The 18838-nt window shown below is 31.6% G+C and overlaps 2 protein-coding genes and 1 long non-coding RNA gene across 3 annotated transcripts in view; 2 read left to right on the top strand and 1 right to left on the bottom strand.

Moving 5' to 3' along the window:
* Positions 1-588: 588 nt before the first annotated feature.
* Positions 589-1653, top strand: LOC136982343 (uncharacterized). The gene has a single exon (XM_067278818.1). The coding sequence runs from the start codon at positions 589-591 to the stop codon at positions 1651-1653; it is 1065 nt and encodes a 354-aa protein (XP_067134919.1).
* A 1766-nt stretch (positions 1654-3419) lies between these two features.
* Positions 3420-18838, top strand: part of LOC136982348 (uncharacterized) — a 92557-nt gene continuing 77138 nt past the window's right edge. Inside the window, exons 1-2 of the long non-coding RNA XR_010881882.1 lie at positions 3420-3499; positions 3583-3672. This is a non-coding gene — a long non-coding RNA (uncharacterized lncRNA). The remainder of the gene's footprint in view (positions 3500-3582; positions 3673-18838) is intronic.
* LOC136982346 (FAST kinase domain-containing protein 5, mitochondrial) lies at positions 6511-18558 on the bottom strand. Its single transcript, XM_067278821.1, has 6 exons — positions 16982-18558; positions 16791-16897; positions 16372-16510; positions 16196-16295; positions 11452-11566; positions 6511-6667 (listed from the first exon to the last, which is right to left on the bottom strand). Exons 1-6 carry the CDS (start codon positions 18354-18356, stop codon positions 6527-6529), a joined length of 1977 nt encoding a protein of 658 aa, XP_067134922.1. The 5' UTR covers positions 18357-18558; the 3' UTR covers positions 6511-6526.

Below are 18838 nucleotides of genomic sequence, written 5' to 3'. Positions count from 1 at the left end.
AATTAAACGAAATAAGACATGAAGACATCAGTTGAAATGTTTTTAATCGTTTCTAAAACGTGTTACAAAGCATGCTCATTATGGTGTCCACCATTTTTGATATGCAAGTTACATTGCATTCCTGTGTTTTTAACAGTAGCTCTTAGCATATCACGAGGAATGTTACGAAGATGTCGGTGTATCTCATTTTTCAATTTTGCTAAATTGATCATTTTCATTTTCAACCGATATCTTTATGTCTTATTTCGTTTAACAATATTGCATACAGCGCCATTTCCCGTTAGTGGTAAGTTTTTGATAACATTCTGTTCAGTAGTTTTCATTTTATGGCCATTTCAAAGTGGAACTTTAATTATAAACACTCTGTATACACAATAAATAAGAAAAAATGCAAAATTAAAAGAAATGTATTAATATAGTAAGTGCTTTTTTTCGCTTGTAACACAAACTGTTTGGTGGGGACCGATCTGAGGTTATGGGGGTGCCCCATTTTTGGAGACTCTTTCGCCTAGAAGGCTCTCGAAAGTGCCTACTTGTGCATTAATCAGGAGCCAGTTCATTATGGATCCTCTGACACGAGGCCCACAAATGGGGCGACTGGGTGGTGAGGGACGGGGCCCGACATATCCGAACGGACCACCCCCAGCCAAGAGCCTCAGCCAAGAGGCGGCCTTCTACAGGACAACTGTGGAGGGCATCGAGGCAAAGCATTGTAATCAGACGTGCCCAGCCAGACCAAGACGTTTGGCAGACGTCTTGAAAGTCCATCCGGCCCATAGGATTGGACTAGACTGGGATGTCGGTGAACCGACAGGAATCGGTGTTGAAATATACACCGACGGCTCTAAAGACGGTGGCTTAGTAGGTGCTGCGTATTGTGTCTATTCCGGTGGGGTACATGTGTACTCTCAATCAGTCAGATTGAATGAGGAGGCGTCCGTGTTTCAGGCAGAACTGGTGGCTCTGGCGGGGGCGTCCCAGTGGATCCTATTACATCCGGGTCCTGAGCCTGTCACGGTTTACTCTGACAGCCAATCGTCGCTTCAGGCATTAAGCGACGGGTATCACAGAGATGAGTTGGTACGAGAGATCAGAGGTAGGGTACTGAGGGCGAGGCACGAGCGACACGTTGCCCTGCGGTGGGTCCGAGGCCACATCGGGATCCCGGGCAACGAACGTGCCGACCAACTGGCCAAGGCGGGGGCCAGGGGCCCATTTGTAACGAGGACGGTAGAACCCTCGGCAACATACATAAAAGGTACTCTACTGCAGTGGTCGATGAGGAGTTGGCAAGAGAGCTGGACTCAGAGTACGGTGGGTAGGTCGACCCACGCCTTCGTGCCTGACGTTGGCCTTACCCCAGTGAGTTGTTGTAGGTTGCTTACGCAGATACTGACCGGACACGGGAGGTTTCCCCACTTCAAGTCCATTCTTGGACAAGGAGATGGTTGCTGCTCCTGTGGGTGTCCTCGCGGCGACGCGAGACACTATGTACTTGACTGTCCTCTTACAGAGGATTTCCGCCGAGGGGCTGACCAAGTCGACTGGTCCAAGCCGCCTGAACAAGTACTTCGAACGCTAGCAGCAAGTGAAGGAAACTTATTGAAACTAAAGGAATTGATGGTTAAAGTCTCAGATCTTTTCGATCTATGAGCCCAATGGACGCATTGGGCTGGGCACTCCCTTCTTGTAGGGAAGAGGTGCCCTAATTAATGCTTGGGAATATCAATTAGATAAGCTGTAGTCTTACCACAGTCGCGGCAAAGGTGAATGCCGCATCAACTATAATACATGACAGAGCAAAACTATGCGGTGAAAACCGCACAAACATAAAAGTTATGCCAAAGTTAGTGAGTTGGGGCTAAGAGGGCGGATGGCAGCCCAGGAGATGCCTTTGGTGCCCCAACTAAAAGAAAAAGAGTCAGTGACTACCTTCGGGTAAGAGACCAAGGCCCATGATTAAGGCATAGTCTCTAGAACCCTGTAGTGCCTGGTGGCGGAGCAGGGGAAAAGAGTTTCCTTATGAGGACCACCCCCCGAAAAATTCCTGGGGATTATTCGACCCGTTCGGATTCGATCCCGGGTCCCCCAGAGCGGTAGGCTGCCACCTTTACCGCTCGGCCATCCGGCCGTCAAAGGTTATGGGGGTCGACGACCAAAACGGTTTGGAGACTCTTGCCCTAGAATCTCTCGAAATTTCTTACTTGTGCACTTAATCAGGAGTCCAGTTCCATTATCCATCCTCCGACATCGAGTTTCGCCAAAAGAACTTCACCGTTGAAGAAGAAGACTACCATCTAGACCTTTAGGCGATGTAGTATATGTTTCATTTTGATGTAAATTTTCTCTCTCTCCCTCTCTCTCGCTTTAGAGATATAATCTAGTTAGACACGATCTGCGTTAAGCTATGTTCGTATTTTTGATTATGTATTTACTTGGATTAGTATAGCTAGTAAATATTTTTATTGTTGACTCCCTCTCTTGTTAAGTACGGACATTCATCCCGCTACGCTCGGACTTTCCCGCAATCCCTCACGCTCTCGGTTTAACATAATTTTACTATCGAGAGTTAGAACGCGATATTTAATAAATTTTTTCTATTTGTGAAAATTTCTTCGTAATTTCAAGACAGTTTTTAATATACCGTATATCTCGGCGGACAAGACGATAGTTGAATCATAAAAAAAGGCCCCGAAAATCCGGGGTCGTCTTATAGGACAGATACAAAAAATTAGATTGAAATTTATATAAATTAAAACCATTATAAAAAAAACGGACAAACCGTAATTATTTATTAGTAGAGAGTAGGGTATGTGCACAAAATAGAATAGCCCATGTGACGTTTTGTGAATAGTCAAGGTCATTACCCGTATGCGGAATCAGTGCTAATGCTTGCAACAATCGCAAGGCAGAGCTGCCAGATGCAAGAAAATAAATTTGTTCATTTGAAAAATTACAAATAGGACATAATTCCGTATACGCTATACAGTATTATTATCCAGATGATGATCGCTGATATAAACTAAATTCATAGGCCGTTGATAGTTTGGGGTCGTCTTATAGGAGAGATATAAGCTAAAACTATACAACTTTGACGAAAATTTATACCTCGTCTTATCCGCCGTATCTTACACTGCATTATGAATATGATTTTGGAGATTGGAAAACGTATTAAATTAGTATAAAAAATGAAAAATAATTATATCATTTGATTTCAAGATATTTTGTATATCTTAAAAATAATTAATTCTATCCCAGGACAATCAAAACACCGGGAAACGCAAAACCCTAGAGTAAACGTATCGAAAAAAATTTATTAGGTTTGCATTTAGAATCACAATTTGTTATTTATGAATTTCAGTATTTTATTTAACGATTTATATACGAATTACGCAATTGCTGTTCATGACATTGATTTTAATTTTTGAAGTTATATGGCAAGTTCATCGAAATCAATCAGTTGTGTTCTGCTGATCTGCCGTTAGAAACCAAACTGAAGGTAATTCAAACAAATTTAAACGTTTTCAATTGATCTATTAATTTAATTGGTTAAAAATAATTTTATTTTTTTTTAAATAAAAGATGCTGAATTTTATGAAAAGATTTGGTAAAACTCCATTTGGAATAAGCGCCGGCGGATTCTTTTATGTTAAAAAGAACTTTTTCATTCGAGTAAGTTCACTCAATACATTCTTTTATACTTTATTTAGCTTCTAGAAATATGATTTATAATTGTATGTACACGAATCAATTCGTATTACTAAAAATCGTATTAAACGCAAAAATCTCCTTAGATATATGTAATGATTTTTGAATATTCTGTTACAGTTTCTGAGTGCCATATATTCAGCGCTGTCTCTCTTTGTAGAACTATTCGTAGCCAAGAAGCCACCTCCTTGTAAAATTAAGTTTGAAGATCTAATGCAATAAATTGTCTTGCTTCATTGAATGATTGACTCAATAACATCAATGTTTGAATATAAACAGACATATCACAGAAAAGTGAAGTATTGCGTTCGAAGAAAAACGTCGTGTGTGGACTTTTAAGAAAAATCCGAAATTTCAAAAAAGTCAAATATTTTACGCCTGTATTATATTCTGTGTTGTTATTTTTGTATTAATTTACTCCGCACTATTTTATATATAAACTACATCTTAGTTGTTTCGTCCTGAATTATTTTCTACTGTATTTTAAGAATATTATTTAAGGATTGCTTATTTAATATACAGATAGATTTGGTAGCTCTTCATAGAAATGTACTTAATCTTACGTTTCATACGTAGAAGTTATCATGAATAATACATAATTCTATTTCGTTGTATAATATACAGTGACTCCAGTTTACCAGTTTTTAAAAATGTTATATTACAAACATTTAATTTGCAGAATCATAACAAACATATATTGGTACGCGCCAGCGCGAAAAGTTTGAAAAGCGCTGAGCAATGCATATATATGTTACAGTCAAAACCCGTTTTTAGTTAGAACGCGTCTTAACTAATTGAAACTAGTTTATACTGGATGTCTTTGTTAAAACCCGTTTTGTCTAGTTAAAACTAGTTTTAACTCAAAATTCATTTTTGACTAGCAGTAAATTCTAGTTTATAACAAAGACATCCAGTATAAACTAGTTTCAACTAGTTAAAACGCGTTCTAACTAAAAACTAGTTTTGACTGCAACATATAGTGTGATTCGGGGTAAGATGGTAAGCGGGGAAAGGTGCCTACTTTTTGATATTTTCAAACGGTGACGTCAGATTTTGTCTTGTGTTTGTATGATGAATGGTTGGACCAATATTGAGTGCGGAAAGCTGTAGTTGGCTACCGTTACCTCATTTTCCACATCCGAGAAGAATAAAAGCAAGATAAGAACGAAGTTTTTGTTGTGAAATGTTTCTAGAATCATTTTAAAACTAAAAGTTAAAATAGAATTTATTAAAAATTGCGGAAAACAATTAATGTGTGATGTAGTTAAGGTTCTAAAGTTTCCATTGTGAGCTACCGCCGATCCCGATCGGACACGCCAGCACAGGTGACTCCGCCAGGCATATTACCCCGACAAATGGGAAAGGTGCCACATTTTTCTTGGGGCAGCATGCCTATTTTTTGTTAATTGAATTCCAATATGCCTATTTTTAATAAATTTTTCTTTTCTCGTTTTATTGCAGGATATGCATAGAAATTATATAAGGACTTCTCAAAAAGGTTTTAGGACTGAAAACAGCTTTCAGCTAGCTATAGAGCACGTTAGAACGGGCGGAAACTTAACAATACTTATACTGCGCTGTTATACTTACTATGAAGTACTTTGTACTACATATGCAATAAATTAAATTTGGTTAAGTTATTCGAAAATTAATTGTATGCAATTATATTTATCTTACCCTAATGGCATTTGGCATCTCACACGGATACTTCGGGTGAGGTGCCTAAAATGCCAGACAGTAAAAAAGTCGTCATTGCAAACACAATATACAATTATTTTTATATACTCCAAAGTTTTATTTGAAAAACATGCTCAAGAATATGATATTTTCGTTAGAGGTCTCCAAAATCCAAATTATCGCTATAATTTCTTTCATAAGCAAAATGTTAGGCATCTTCCCCCGAATCACTACACACAACTTTATTTCTTCCAAACATATTTATGTAGCTAAAATTAGTTTTAACTAATGTTAAAAGTTAAAACTAATTTTATCTAAAATCAAAACATGTACAGCAGTAAATTAACTAGACAAAACCCGTTTTGTCTAGTTAAAAGTAGAATTTACTGCTAGTCAAAAATGAATTTGAGTTAAAACTAGTTTTAACTAGACAAAACGGGTTTTAACAAAGACATCCAGTATAAACTAGTTTCAATTAGTTAAAACGCGTTCTAACTAAAAACGGGTTTTGACTGTAACATATATATATGCTGGGCAATAAAAGAACGTCAGGTAGTCCAGTTGGAGGTACAGCTTAAGTCAGTGATTACCATTGATTACTAAAACAGGTGAAAAGATCTGGGTCTGGTCACAACTTCTAAAAAATTGTTCAGTGTTTCAATATAACCTATTAAATGTTCTAAAAGTGTTATAAACACGATACCGTGGATATGAAGGATCAGTATCAGGAAAACTTAGCAGAAGCAACGTTGGAGCAGACTAAATATTATAGGCGTGAAAGAACTGACTAGTTACCATCTTGAACTTTAAAATGCTGTTTTTCTATTACACTTCATTGCCGCTGCGTTTTCAAGTGAAACGAAAGAACAAAATATTGAGAGGGAAGCTCCAAAATTTCAATGTGAAAGATATAAATGCTCATCGTATGACAATTTTTTTACCACGTTGCTTCGTTTTATTTGCTAACGGACAATTAAAAATTCTTTTACAAATAAATTTTAAAACAATATAAACATTTTTTTCATATTAAGTAATATAGTTACGAATTTGAAATGTATGGGATAAAATGAGCTAATAGATTATTGTAGCACCAAAAAATTACAAAAGCACTAAATACCATTTTAGTAAATAAAATGGATATTTATTTCAGAATATTTTTAATTAGATTTGACATATCAAATGATTTTCTAACAGACAAATTTGATTTATTCATAAAAAGTTTCTTTTTAATATAATTTAATCTTGCAGCACTTGAAAGATGAAGAAATTCAAACCATGGAATCTGTAAGAAACATTTGAGTCAACACAATTAGTTTTCGTTAATAAAATTATTATATTCTGATAGAAAATAATGAACAAATACAGTATTTTAACAAATATACTTCAAAAATAAATAATTAATACAATTTTTATTTTTATGCAATATTTATGAATCCATTTTCAATAGAATTGGACAATGGGTTTATTAGCACAGGAGTCTCCTGTGCCACATTGTGCCAAGCAAGCATAAGAATCCAAGCAATAAGTCTATATATATTTTTATTAGATTATTACTATTAGATACATAAAAACAGAATTAAGTAAACAACAGATTTAATGGTGAGTATGGTTAAAGAAACAGTAAAGTTTCCAATTTTTCTAATAGAAATCTTCATACATGAATAGATGAAAGTGGAAAATTCCATTTTCATCAGTCTATACTTGAGAACTCCTGCTAGTCAGGATGAAAACATATCCACTGTTAAAAGTGTGTTGTTTACTTCATTAGATAAACTACAATAGCTTGTTGAACTTTGTCATGGAGATAGATTTATGTAAAAATTTCCACAGTAAATGCAACATGTAAATTCGGAAAAGCAATAAATTATAGGTAATATAAATTTGGTTGTGGAATCACTTCAAATAAAACAGCTATCTGTAAATATTGTAATGCATATATGGGTAATGCAGGTGATTGCTGTGTTTACAAAATATTATGTAATGGTAGGGTCTCAACTTTTTGATAAGAGAATGCTTCATATTTGTTTTTAAAGTACTGCTTAGCAAACCATATTATAACACCACTTTGTACCATGTTTAATTAATTAAATGAACATATAACTAATTTAAAATAATGTAACATTCACTACCCTTTATTATGCATTATTCCTTAGTACAATTAGATTGAGAAAATATGTTACATAATTTTGGGATATTCATGGTGTAAATATGTACTGTACAAATATACATCAATGAAACCCAATAATATAAGTAAATACATTCACAACAGCCATAAACGAATAGGTTAAATTTGGTACTAGAGCTAGGCATTACGTGCCATCTCTGGTTAAAACTAGTAATGATATTTGGTAAACCAAAATGGTATTTAATGCTAGTGTAAATATGTACAGTACATTCTACATAATTAACTGGGCCATGAGCAGAGAAAAATTTCCAAACCTTAAATGTTGTAAGTAATGTAGATGAAGCCTGAGAGTGATATCAAAACAGCTATTTGTAATTAGCATGGGCAAGGCATGATTACAATGGTTTGGGCAAATGATGAGGAAAAATAAAGAAAATTTGACGTACACTTTTATAAGAATTGAACTATTCATTATGCCACCACAAATAAGTTTGAAACTAATATATGAAATGTTCATATTTGTACCAGTTTTAAGTATTGTAGTGCTATGCACTATGTATTATTATTATTATTTTATTTTCTCGGTTTCCTTTTTGTATGTATTGGGTTTTCTTGGTTTGTACCATGTTGCATGGAATTTTGTTATGATGTCACCAAAGGATACGTGAAAAGCCTTCTGATTGGTCCAGAGTGGGACAGTAAGTGAAGCAGACTTCCGGAGAGCGGGAAGTATAAATTAAGGAACTCTCACGATTTAGGACACTTTTGGTTGTTTTTGGATTCGTCGAAGAAGGTCGGAAGAGGAAAGGTCAGCAAGGATGTCGGAGTTAGACCGGGAGAACAGGAATCGAGAAAGGGCGACCATTTTCAGTCGGGAAGCACAATCCATTTCCATCGTAGTGCAATTGAGGAGTATCAACGAGGGACATACTTCTGGTGACGTGAATTACATTCAGGTCTCGGACAGAACTATTAGTTTTGAGGTTTGATGTAAGGAAAAGGAACGCTCGGAAACTCGAGATCATGTTGCATTCACTTAACATACTGCCGTGATTCGTCGAAGGCTACTATATGCAATTATCGTATAGAAGGAAAACATGTATGTATATATGTATATAAAGTATTGTAAATTTCATTAGTTTTAAGTTGTGTATCGTGTAAACTTGAGGGATAGGAAGTATCTCACGGTTATTGTACTGTTAGAATAAATTACTGTTGTTTCGCCAAATTCGTGCACGTGTAATTGGTCATTACTTGAGTCCTTAATATACATCCTTATTACATCCGTGGACTTCGATCCATCGGATAATCTACAGTATAAAATACAAAAACTAAATTCTTTCTAAACAAAATAAAACTAATTTTAAAATCATATTAGAAATATTTAACATCAGAATTTCGGCTGACTTAAAATATTAATAATTAGTAAATGACCGATTACTTATTTTTGTGAATAATAATAAAAAGCTGATGTCATACATCATCTATTGCAATCTAAACAATCTGTTTGAAAACTAAAGGTAAACAAGGCAAAAGAACAATAATTTGTAATCATCATAAATTTATCATATAAAAATAGTATTACACAGAGTGGTCACAAAATCTCTATGCATATTAGTTAAAATGAATAGCCTTCTCTCTATTCTTTACCCAAATTTTTATTTCTTCCCTAAGTTCAAGACATTTTCTTCCAACTTTCCATTGAAAATTATCAGAAGTCTCAGCAGTGACTTCCTTCCAAGTAAAAAAGTCACTGACTGACTATATAAACAGGAATCAGAGTTGCCGATTTTTGGGGGTCAATTTCACTACTCCTCGAACACCTGAAGTAATTTCAAACTTTTTGTTCAAAAGAAAATTATGTTCTTAAGTAGTGTGCAAAATTTCAAGATTTTCTGGACTGCAGTTGCCAAAACATAAGCAATTGAATGTGTAAAAATCACCAAAAAAGCTGTATTTTCTTATTCTCCTTCTTCATCCAGCACTGCAGATCTCATGGAAAAAAACTAATGGGTCTAGAAAGCTCAAATTTTAAACTTACGCCTTACTCATTAACAGTGAGGTGCAGTTGAAACTTCCTGGTTGATAGGTCAACGTTCACGAGGTTTCCCACAGAGTTAATTCAGTTTTAAGGCTGAATTTTATGCTTATAAGGATAAAATTGCATAAAAACAAATGAATTTTATTCAAAATGTTACTCAGAATTATAAAAAATGAAATTTATGCCAATTAAAACTTTTTATAACGATTTTTCTAAACAGTATATCAAAAGCATTTGTTGATGGTGTGTTCGATTGATGCCAACTGAAACGGATATTGAAAGCGTTCGGTTTGCAGTGCATTTGGTCAGTGGTTGCTGAGCACCAACCAAATTGTACATCATAATCTTACGTCTTGACAGAATAATACAATTATTAAACAAAAACAATTAATATCCAAATAAAGACATCTAAGGTGTAAAAAGTTTTGCCAAGTAAACACTTACGACAATTTAGATGACAGTCAAAATTGTTTTTAAGAGTTTTCCTTTGGTAAAGATAAACTTGATGCTTTGAAGCAATACCTACAAGATATTTACCTGTATTATTCTTTTCTACATTTCGCTTCCAAGTATCAAGCTTATCTTTATCTTGACAAAATTTTTTTTATTAAAATGGTCTTTGATAATCATTTTTCAGTCTTCAACTATAATAAAGATAAGTTCAGTCGAAAAATTTTTTCACAATGCCCAAAGAAAACTAATATCGTATCAGAAAATCTCTTCTGCATTATTTTTGGTTGTTATTAAATGATATAGTTGTTTCCAAATACATAAAATTAACAATTTAAATGATATTTTTCTAAATGATAAATTTTTAAACATTACAATAATCTTGTGGCTTTTTTGATGTAAGTAGTAAAACAAGTGATTACAGATATCTACTTTTAAGAAGTTACTATAATGGAGTGACTATATAAAGCATGATTTTTGAGCAATTAAGAGTGTAGAACAAGAAAAGGAAAAAAACTGGAAGACAAAAATGATTGTATTTTGATGCATTCTCATATATTACAGAATCTCGAGAACAGGTGTGACTAAGTATATTAGCCTTTACAATACAATATTTACATTAGCAAGTTTGTCGTCATGTTCTTTTGAATTAAATTGGTAGACTCAATGAGTGCTGAACGTTTTTTTTTTTGCTTAAACAGTTTCTGATTTGAACTGCCTCAATGTTGGCAGGCAGAAACCTAACAATAAACACTATGGATAGCTATCTATAGTTATAGTATTTATTAAAAAAGCACTGTTGTGTGAAATGACATAACTGATGCTTAATGGAAAATGAGAACAGATGTCAGTAACACACAGCCTATATTTGTAGATGGGTATTTGAATTGCTGTTAGAAAATACTGCTTCAAGCATGATAATAAATGTCCTTTTGCAATTTGATGAATGCATTCATAATTTTGCTAGTAAAATTAGTTTTGTTTGCACACTCTTGTTAACAGATATGTGGCTTGGTGTCAGTGACACACTCGGGGTGAGCCAAGAGACCCTGGCACCCCCAGAGTAAAAGGAAAAAACACTAGTAAATTTTTCCGAAAATATTATCCTAATTAAAATTTATATTTTTATTTATATTGTGTTGTGTGTTTTATTTATATATTACTTATGAATTAGCAATCACAAAATGAGAATTTTATTCAATTTACATTAAAAACTGTTTTTTTAATCCATTCAAGTCAGCTCCTCGAGATTAAATCTTGAGTGCGCCACTCTTGGTGTCAACCCATGTATTAACCTGCTGATTTTGTCTTTGTATACAGCTATATACTACTCCAAGTAACAATAATTTTATGATCATAATAAAGAAATGTTACTGCTTTTGTTTATAAACTATTTACAATTATAAATCTTGTTAGAAATCTATCTAATAAATAAATAATTTTAATTTACCTCAATAACTTCATATCCTAATTTCATTAAATGTCTTTTCTTCATAGAAGGCAAACCCAACAGGGTCTGATCATTTGAAGAAAATTGGTTTCTACCTAACGGCATTATACATAACCTAAAATAAAAAAAATTAATTATATTGTAAATTATAACAAAACAATTTATATATATATATGTAATGTAATATATATATATATATTAATAATATATGTAATATATATTATTATATATGTAATATTATAATTAATATATGTAATATATATAATGTAATATATATATATACATTAAAAACATATATATATATATATATATATATGTTTTTAATGTAAATTGAATACATTGAATATATATATATTGTCATAAATAGATATTTCATTTTTGAATATTGTTGACTCTTGATATAATAAACTAACAGGGAGAAGTGGTGATCTGAAAATGCTGAGGTTAAGTTCAAAAAGGTCCCATTTCAGAAAAGCCTTGGTCAAAGATCCTTTTCCCTTGACTACCAATGAGTTATGACTCATCAGAATGGCACCTTACAATCCAAATTTTAATAATCTGTCTTTTATTTTACATATATATACAGATTGCACTAGGGAATGAGTCCATAGTTTGCAAACATAAAATTTCTTCTCTCTCTCCCCAAAGTCCAGACAAGACTTTCTGTTGTGTTTTCTTTCCTCTTATCCCCTCTTAACAATCTAAAAAAAGCTCTTCTTTTTGAAGTCCAGTCAAAGCTCTCCTTTTCTCATTGTTGTTCCTCCTTTTAAGGAATTCTCTAGGCATAATGATTGTCCTATTCAGAGTTGAGCCAGTAGCATTCCTTCAGGTCCACCCATGTTGGAACTCCTGACAAATTTGTTAAATATGCTTCCTGCTGAACTGAGCCCTTCTGGAAAAACTGATCCTTCCAAGTGGATGACAAAATCGCTGTCTTTCGAACACCTTTGTTAGGCCTACTTGACACTAAATGTCCATTGTATCAGAAAATATCATAGCCAATGACAAAATGAACTTTGCTTAGAGAGACAAAAAGCCTATATTTAACACAATATACACTGTTTATGTCTTCTTCATGTAATGAGAAATAAAAATATCACACTTGTAAGCAGAGAACTGATATATATTGCTTAGCAGATGTTCAATGCACTAACAGTTAGTTTAGCATTTCTATGTTTTGAGAATAACGATGATATCCAGCACATAACTAAGCTTTTATAAATGTACAATTATTAAATTATACTTAAATCTTAAAATTTCACTTCCTTATGATACACAAAGTCTTAAAAACAAGTAAAAGCATTTAATTAACTAACTTAAACACTTTAAATCTTATCTTTAATTTAATTATGTCTTATACTTAAAATTTCTGTAGTTAATTAAAAATGTTATTTATTTATTTTTTAATATGAAATTAAAGTTTATAGGTTCATATTAATATTGTTAAAATTAAAAAATTTATTATAATTGTTTTATTATAAATTATATGATTGTACTGTAACACCATATAATTATTATGTTTTGAGACACCATGAATTGTTTACACTAGACACTGAACTTTTCTACATCCACTTGATTCCTCTATGTACTTTATAGTCTTTAAACTAATTGTTTCAAGTGTCAATACATGTTTTTTAAACTCAAACAGCTTTAGGGTAACTGTAAAACCCAAAATATTATATAAGTGAAAGAGGTCGGACTTTAGAGTTAAGAATTAAGGAGCATGAAGCAGCGATAAAGTTAAAATATAATAATTCTCCATGGTTTGGTCATATAAAAATAGTAACTGTCAGATTGATAGAAATAACGTTAAAATCCTTCATTCCGAAAAAAACGTGTATAAACGAAAATTTAAAGAACACATTCAAATTATAAAATCTACTAGTGAAAATTTAATCAATACATCTAATGGTATGCAAATATATCAGCAATGGTACAGTCTAATAGAGCAGAGCCGTAACTAGCCATTCCTGTGCCGTGCAAGAATTTGAATTTAGGCCCCTTAATTTATTTGGTTTGGGAAAATAATAATATTTATTTTAATTGAAATTTTCTGGCTTTCATTTCAGCAAATTCATTAATTATATCAATTTAGCAATTAAAAAATCTCCGGGCAGATTTACTTTTGTTACAAAATGTTACCTTTACAGATTTCTAGCTCTGGACACTAGAAAAATCTAAAAATACGGTTTTGTATATCGTAATAATATTAGTCGTTGCCAGAGAGCGCTATAGAGAAAAATTTGTAAATTTGAAAACTAAACATAAATTTAAATTTCTCAAAAAATAAATAAAAAAGATTTCAAAAGTCGCTACCTTTGACTGATTTTTTTGCGGTTGCCGCAACGTCACTACGTCCCTCTAAAAGTCGCCACGGTTGGGAACACTGGTGAGCAGACATTTAGGGTCTAAGTAAGGCAAAATGTAATCGCCAAACCGCGCTGTAGAAAGGCGGAAAAATTTAAAATTTAGAAATATAATTGTGAACAGCAGTTTGGGCCCCCTTTCCAAGTGGGCCCTGTGCGGGTGCACCTGTTGCACCTGCCTAGTTACGGCTCTGTAATAGAGGACGTTATGAAAAAAAATTTTCCCTATAATGTAAAGCGTCGTATACCATAATGTAAAGTACAATGTATTACGAGTTGAGAAAAGATATTAATGTAGGTATGTATTCTTTGTAATTTTTTAAAGAAAAGGTTTTACTTTTGTACGTAATTTCTAAAATGTTACTATAATTACAGTTACCCTAATGCTGTTCGAGTTTTAAAATGTACCTTCGGGAATTTTTAGTGAAGGTTTAAAAAAAATTTTAATGTAATATGATCTATGTCCATTTTAAAGGTAATACATTTTTTAAAAAGAAAAAACTTCTTTGTATTATAGAAGTATTTATATGGTTTATTTACGTTTATTGAATAAGGATTAGTGAATAATGTAAAAAAAGATCCAGAAGTGTCATATGAGTGATTTAATAAGGAAAAATTGTGGAAACCTTTTTTTGGGTATGATAAAATAGTTTTTTTATGTCAGAAGATATAATCTAAACGCGTTATATTGTTATATTACAGACTGTTTTTTTAAAAATTTCTTTGGTATAGCACTGAAGAGGGGCTTAAAGATAAAATAAGCCCGAAATGCATATGTAACCTGTATCTTTAATAAAGAATGTTCCTGACCTAAAGGCGGTAAGATAGTCTACCGGAATTCTTGATTTTTTTGGATTAAAGAGACATAGATATGTTGAACAAGTTTAGCACTCTGTGAGAATTCTTTAAATAAAAAGTTACATTGAGTACATGCTAATTTTTTTGGTTTTACATATGTTGACAATAGAATAAAAATCGCTGTAAAGCACATGTATGAGCTAACAAATGAGAGGTACCAGCCTGAAACACATATTGACACTTGGAACAATTAGTTTAAAGACTGTATAATACATAGGACAATATAGTGGATATGGAAAAGTCCAGTGTCTAGTGTCAACACTTCAAAGTGTTTAAAAACATAACTTACAAAAAAGGCACAGTTTCAACACAGAGAAGACTATATAATTACCTTTACCATCATTATTTTATTACATACAGTACTATATTACAGTATTATCTTTAGTTATTAATGCTTTAAATTAAAAAATTATGCTAATTTTCATTTCATGTTACCTTTGAATATTATAAGAAAGTTATGTATTTACATTGATACAGTAGGTTATCCAAAGTAATAGGGACTGAGGGTATCTTGGATAACAAAGAAAGTTGGTACAATGTGATCAACTAAATAGAAGAATGTTATAAAAATAACTAATAATCTCATGATTTTATAATATTCTTCTATTTTCCATAGAATATTCAAAGATAATATAAAATGAAAATTAGTAGTAAGTAAATATTAATAAAATAAATGGGAGATATCATAAGAGTAAACTATTTTTAAAAACGTTCAAGTCTACTAAGTATTGCTCAACTGAAATTCATGAAATTAATTGTTCTCTACAACTTTCTAAATCACATCTGCTTTACATTTTCTTGAAAATGTAAAGCAGATATGATTTAGAAAGTTGTAGAGAAATAATTCCAAAATATTCTAAAGTCCAAAATATTCTACAAGTCACCTCATATAATACAGAATCTTGGTTAAACAGAAGTTAGTTAATCAGAACTCTATTGTATTTGCTATAAAAATGAAAAATTATCCTCAAACAGTCAACTATTAGAAAATATACTATACTATACATAAAAATATTTCTACCAAACAGAATTTTTATTAACGTGATCAGGAAAATTTAACTTGTTATTTATCAAACCCAAAACATGTAGCTAGCATATAAATGTCAAAATTACTTCGACTGTAAGGAATTTTGTCGTCGTAAAATACTTTCAGTTGTTGACCTTGATAAAATATCTAAACTGGACAGAGACTTGTCAGTTTTATTAATAAATTCAAAATTCTTTGACACATCCTTGATGATATCATATATTCAAGGTTTTTGAAATTTATTAATAAAACTAATGTGCATCTGTCTGTTAACAATGCATCATATTCTAGCAGACTATTAAGAAATGAGCAAGGAATATATTAAAAGTTTATCATTACTCATTCTGAAACTGGAAAACAAGATGCTTCTCACTGACTTCTTCACTATAACTTGTTACATATTTATGTTTGAATATTTAATATATTAGAATTGAAAGAATTTCATTGATAAAAATACAAGAAATTTTTTCATTTATAATAATAAACGTTTTACCAATTATTATTTAATGAAGGCTTCAACAATTTTAAAGATGTTTCTTCTAATACTTGTAATGGTATAAACATTCCATTTCTGTTTTGTGTTAGGATTATTTCTGAAATGCAACAAATATTTCATTTGAAAAACTACCAATATCTTAAAAATTAATTATAAATTATTATTGTAGTTACCTTGATAACGAGAATATGGTAATATTTTTCTAACAGAGAAAAAATCCTTCGCAAAAATTTTATTCAGTTCTTCACAGATACTACCTAAAAATTGATTTTGATGGGTGTAACTGGAATGCATCGAAGAATATTCAAAATCCTTTAAACAATAATTTAAAAAATTAGTTAAAATAATTACAAATTCCATTTTAAATTATATAAATAGAAATTCCTAAATGGCGGAAACTAAAAATTTCTGTCCGTTGTTTTGGAAATTCAGATTCTCAAAAATGTTCATGATTGACTGAATACATTAGGCATTCATTCCTCATCATCCAGTACTTCCAGAGCAGGGTATGGCTGAACACATAATGGGCATGAAAAAAATGCCCTCTTAGTGTTTTCAGTATGAAAAAAAGTCAAATGATAATAATAATTACCTTTAATATTTCATCAGGATTAAATTTAATTTTATTATTCATCATTTCAATTTGTACTGCATAATACAATGTTAACAGTTCTTCATTTGTATCCAATTGAGATTTTCCTGTAAGAAAATAAGCAATAAGAATGAAAATATTTTATATTTATACAACCAATATCTATTAAAATATAATTATTTATAAATAACCTTTAATTAAATCTATAAAATCCAAATTGAAAAGCTTGGCTAAAAGATCTTCTGGATATGAACTGAAAAATGATAAGCTTAGTAGAAATTGTAAAAGACATGTCGGATATTGATAAATTTCTTCCTCTCTTACAGGCGTTCTTAATTCATCAATTAATGTATGAAATATATCAACATTTGTATCAGGTTTGTGATAATATTTTGATAAACAATGTAATAATTTTGTAATTTCTTTTAAACGCACTTCTTTAATATCTTTTAAAAGTTTGTTAGCGACAGCATCTAAAATTTCTGTATGGCGAACATTTATACTCGTCCCTAACAATATTACATGAATACACGTAGAAGGATTCCACTTATCTACAAAAGGTATACATTTGGTTTGCAAATCATAAATATCTTTAACATGTTCAGATTGAGAACTGTACCTAATTTGTTTTAGAAGTGAAGCAAGAGAATAATTATTATTAATCTCTGGTATCTGTTGCTTTACTAAATTAATCATATTTTTCAAGACAGACGAGTTATTAATTTTACTTCTAGATTTAAAAAGTCCCATGCTTATAATTGCAAGCTCATTTATACTAATCTGATACATTATGTGATTAATTTTATTTTCTACATTATTTTGAGCCTTTTCATTTGTCCATCTTTGTAAATTGATATAAAACATTAATTGAACAAATTCAGAAGGATTTAAAGTATCCACAGTACGTAAAAATAATCTTATCAATCGTCTATTATATTTAGTAATCCTGCTCAGTCTCAAATGAAACCAATAATTTGCCACTAAAAACTGTGTTTTCCTAGACCACTGAGTCAAACGATTTGCACATTCTTCATCAAGTGCATTCCATAGAGTTTTGAAATTGCGAGTTTCCGTAGAGTCAGTTAATGGCCACATGCAAAAACAATGCAAAATACTAATTACCATATTGTTACTCAACACAGACAAGTTATTAGAAATGATATCTATCATATTTTCATACTTAGGATCTTCTATATTCACAGGATTTTGAAAATTTTCTTCAGAGAGAATGCAGAATCTTTGCACAGCTTTGTTTACATCATAGTTATCAGATTCCTGATTACTTTGAGACCTTTCTTCCACTTTTATTATAGTTTTGAATGAAATCTTACTAACAGAAGGATGTTTAACAACACTTTCGTGATAATTAACTATATTTTCCATTATTGAATGCATATATAAGTTTTCTTTGTTCCTATATAGTACCCTATCTGCATTTTTTACGATTTGTTTTACTAAGGAACTTGGCAAATCAACAGAAAAGCACCTTTTGTAAATGTTTTTAAACAAACACCAATATTTTAATGATTGGCTTTTCTGTAAAAACGCACACTTGTTCCGTAGCATCCCTGATATAAAAGTAAATTTAATAATTATTTTATTTCGTTCAAATATTTCACATTCTTATTAAAAAATTATGATTTCTGCAAGTTGAACCTTTAATAAATATCGTTTGTATCCTCTATATATAAACGTTTATCCATATTTTTTTTTTTTTTTATTCTTCTGGTAATCACTATCTTATCTTCCGAATAAAATCAATAGAAAGTAGTGAAAACAGAAATGGAACTATACATTTCACAAGAAGTCATACGGTATAAAGTCACACACAAACCACGTGGATACCACACCGCCATTACTGATTATTTTCTCGAATTGCCACTTGAGGCGCTTTCGTGCACGAATAAGCTGAAAGGGTCACGTGATATTAACATGATTGTCTTGTTCTTATAATCTCTAAGGATAACAATAAATAACATCGATATCAAAATATTTATGTAAATTTTATTAAAACATTTATAATTAAAAGCCACTAAAAATAATAAGTA

This window comes from Centruroides vittatus, unplaced genomic scaffold (genome assembly GCF_030686945.1).
Source record: "Centruroides vittatus isolate TY-2023 unplaced genomic scaffold, ASM3068694v2 contig_823, whole genome shotgun sequence".
Taxonomy (NCBI): Eukaryota; Metazoa; Arthropoda; class Arachnida; order Scorpiones; family Buthidae; genus Centruroides; species Centruroides vittatus.
Note: the sequence above shows the minus strand (reverse complement) of the source record. Positions and strands in the feature narration are given on the sequence as shown.

Coding starts and splice junctions, on each gene's coding strand:
- LOC136982343 (XM_067278818.1), top strand. CDS start 589: ATGGGGCGACTGGGTGGTGAGGGACGGGGCCCGACATATCCGAACGGA.
- LOC136982346 (XM_067278821.1), bottom strand. CDS start 18,356: ATGCTACGGAACAAGTGTGCGTTTTTACAGAAAAGCCAATCATTAAAA. Junction 16,511..16,790: donor ATCCTGATGAAATATTAAAG/GTAATTATTATT, acceptor TATTGTTTAAAG/GATTTTGAATATTCTTCGAT. Junction 6,668..11,451: donor TAGGATATGAAGTTATTGAG/GTAAATTAAAAT, acceptor TGTTTCTTACAG/ATTCCATGGTTTGAATTTCT.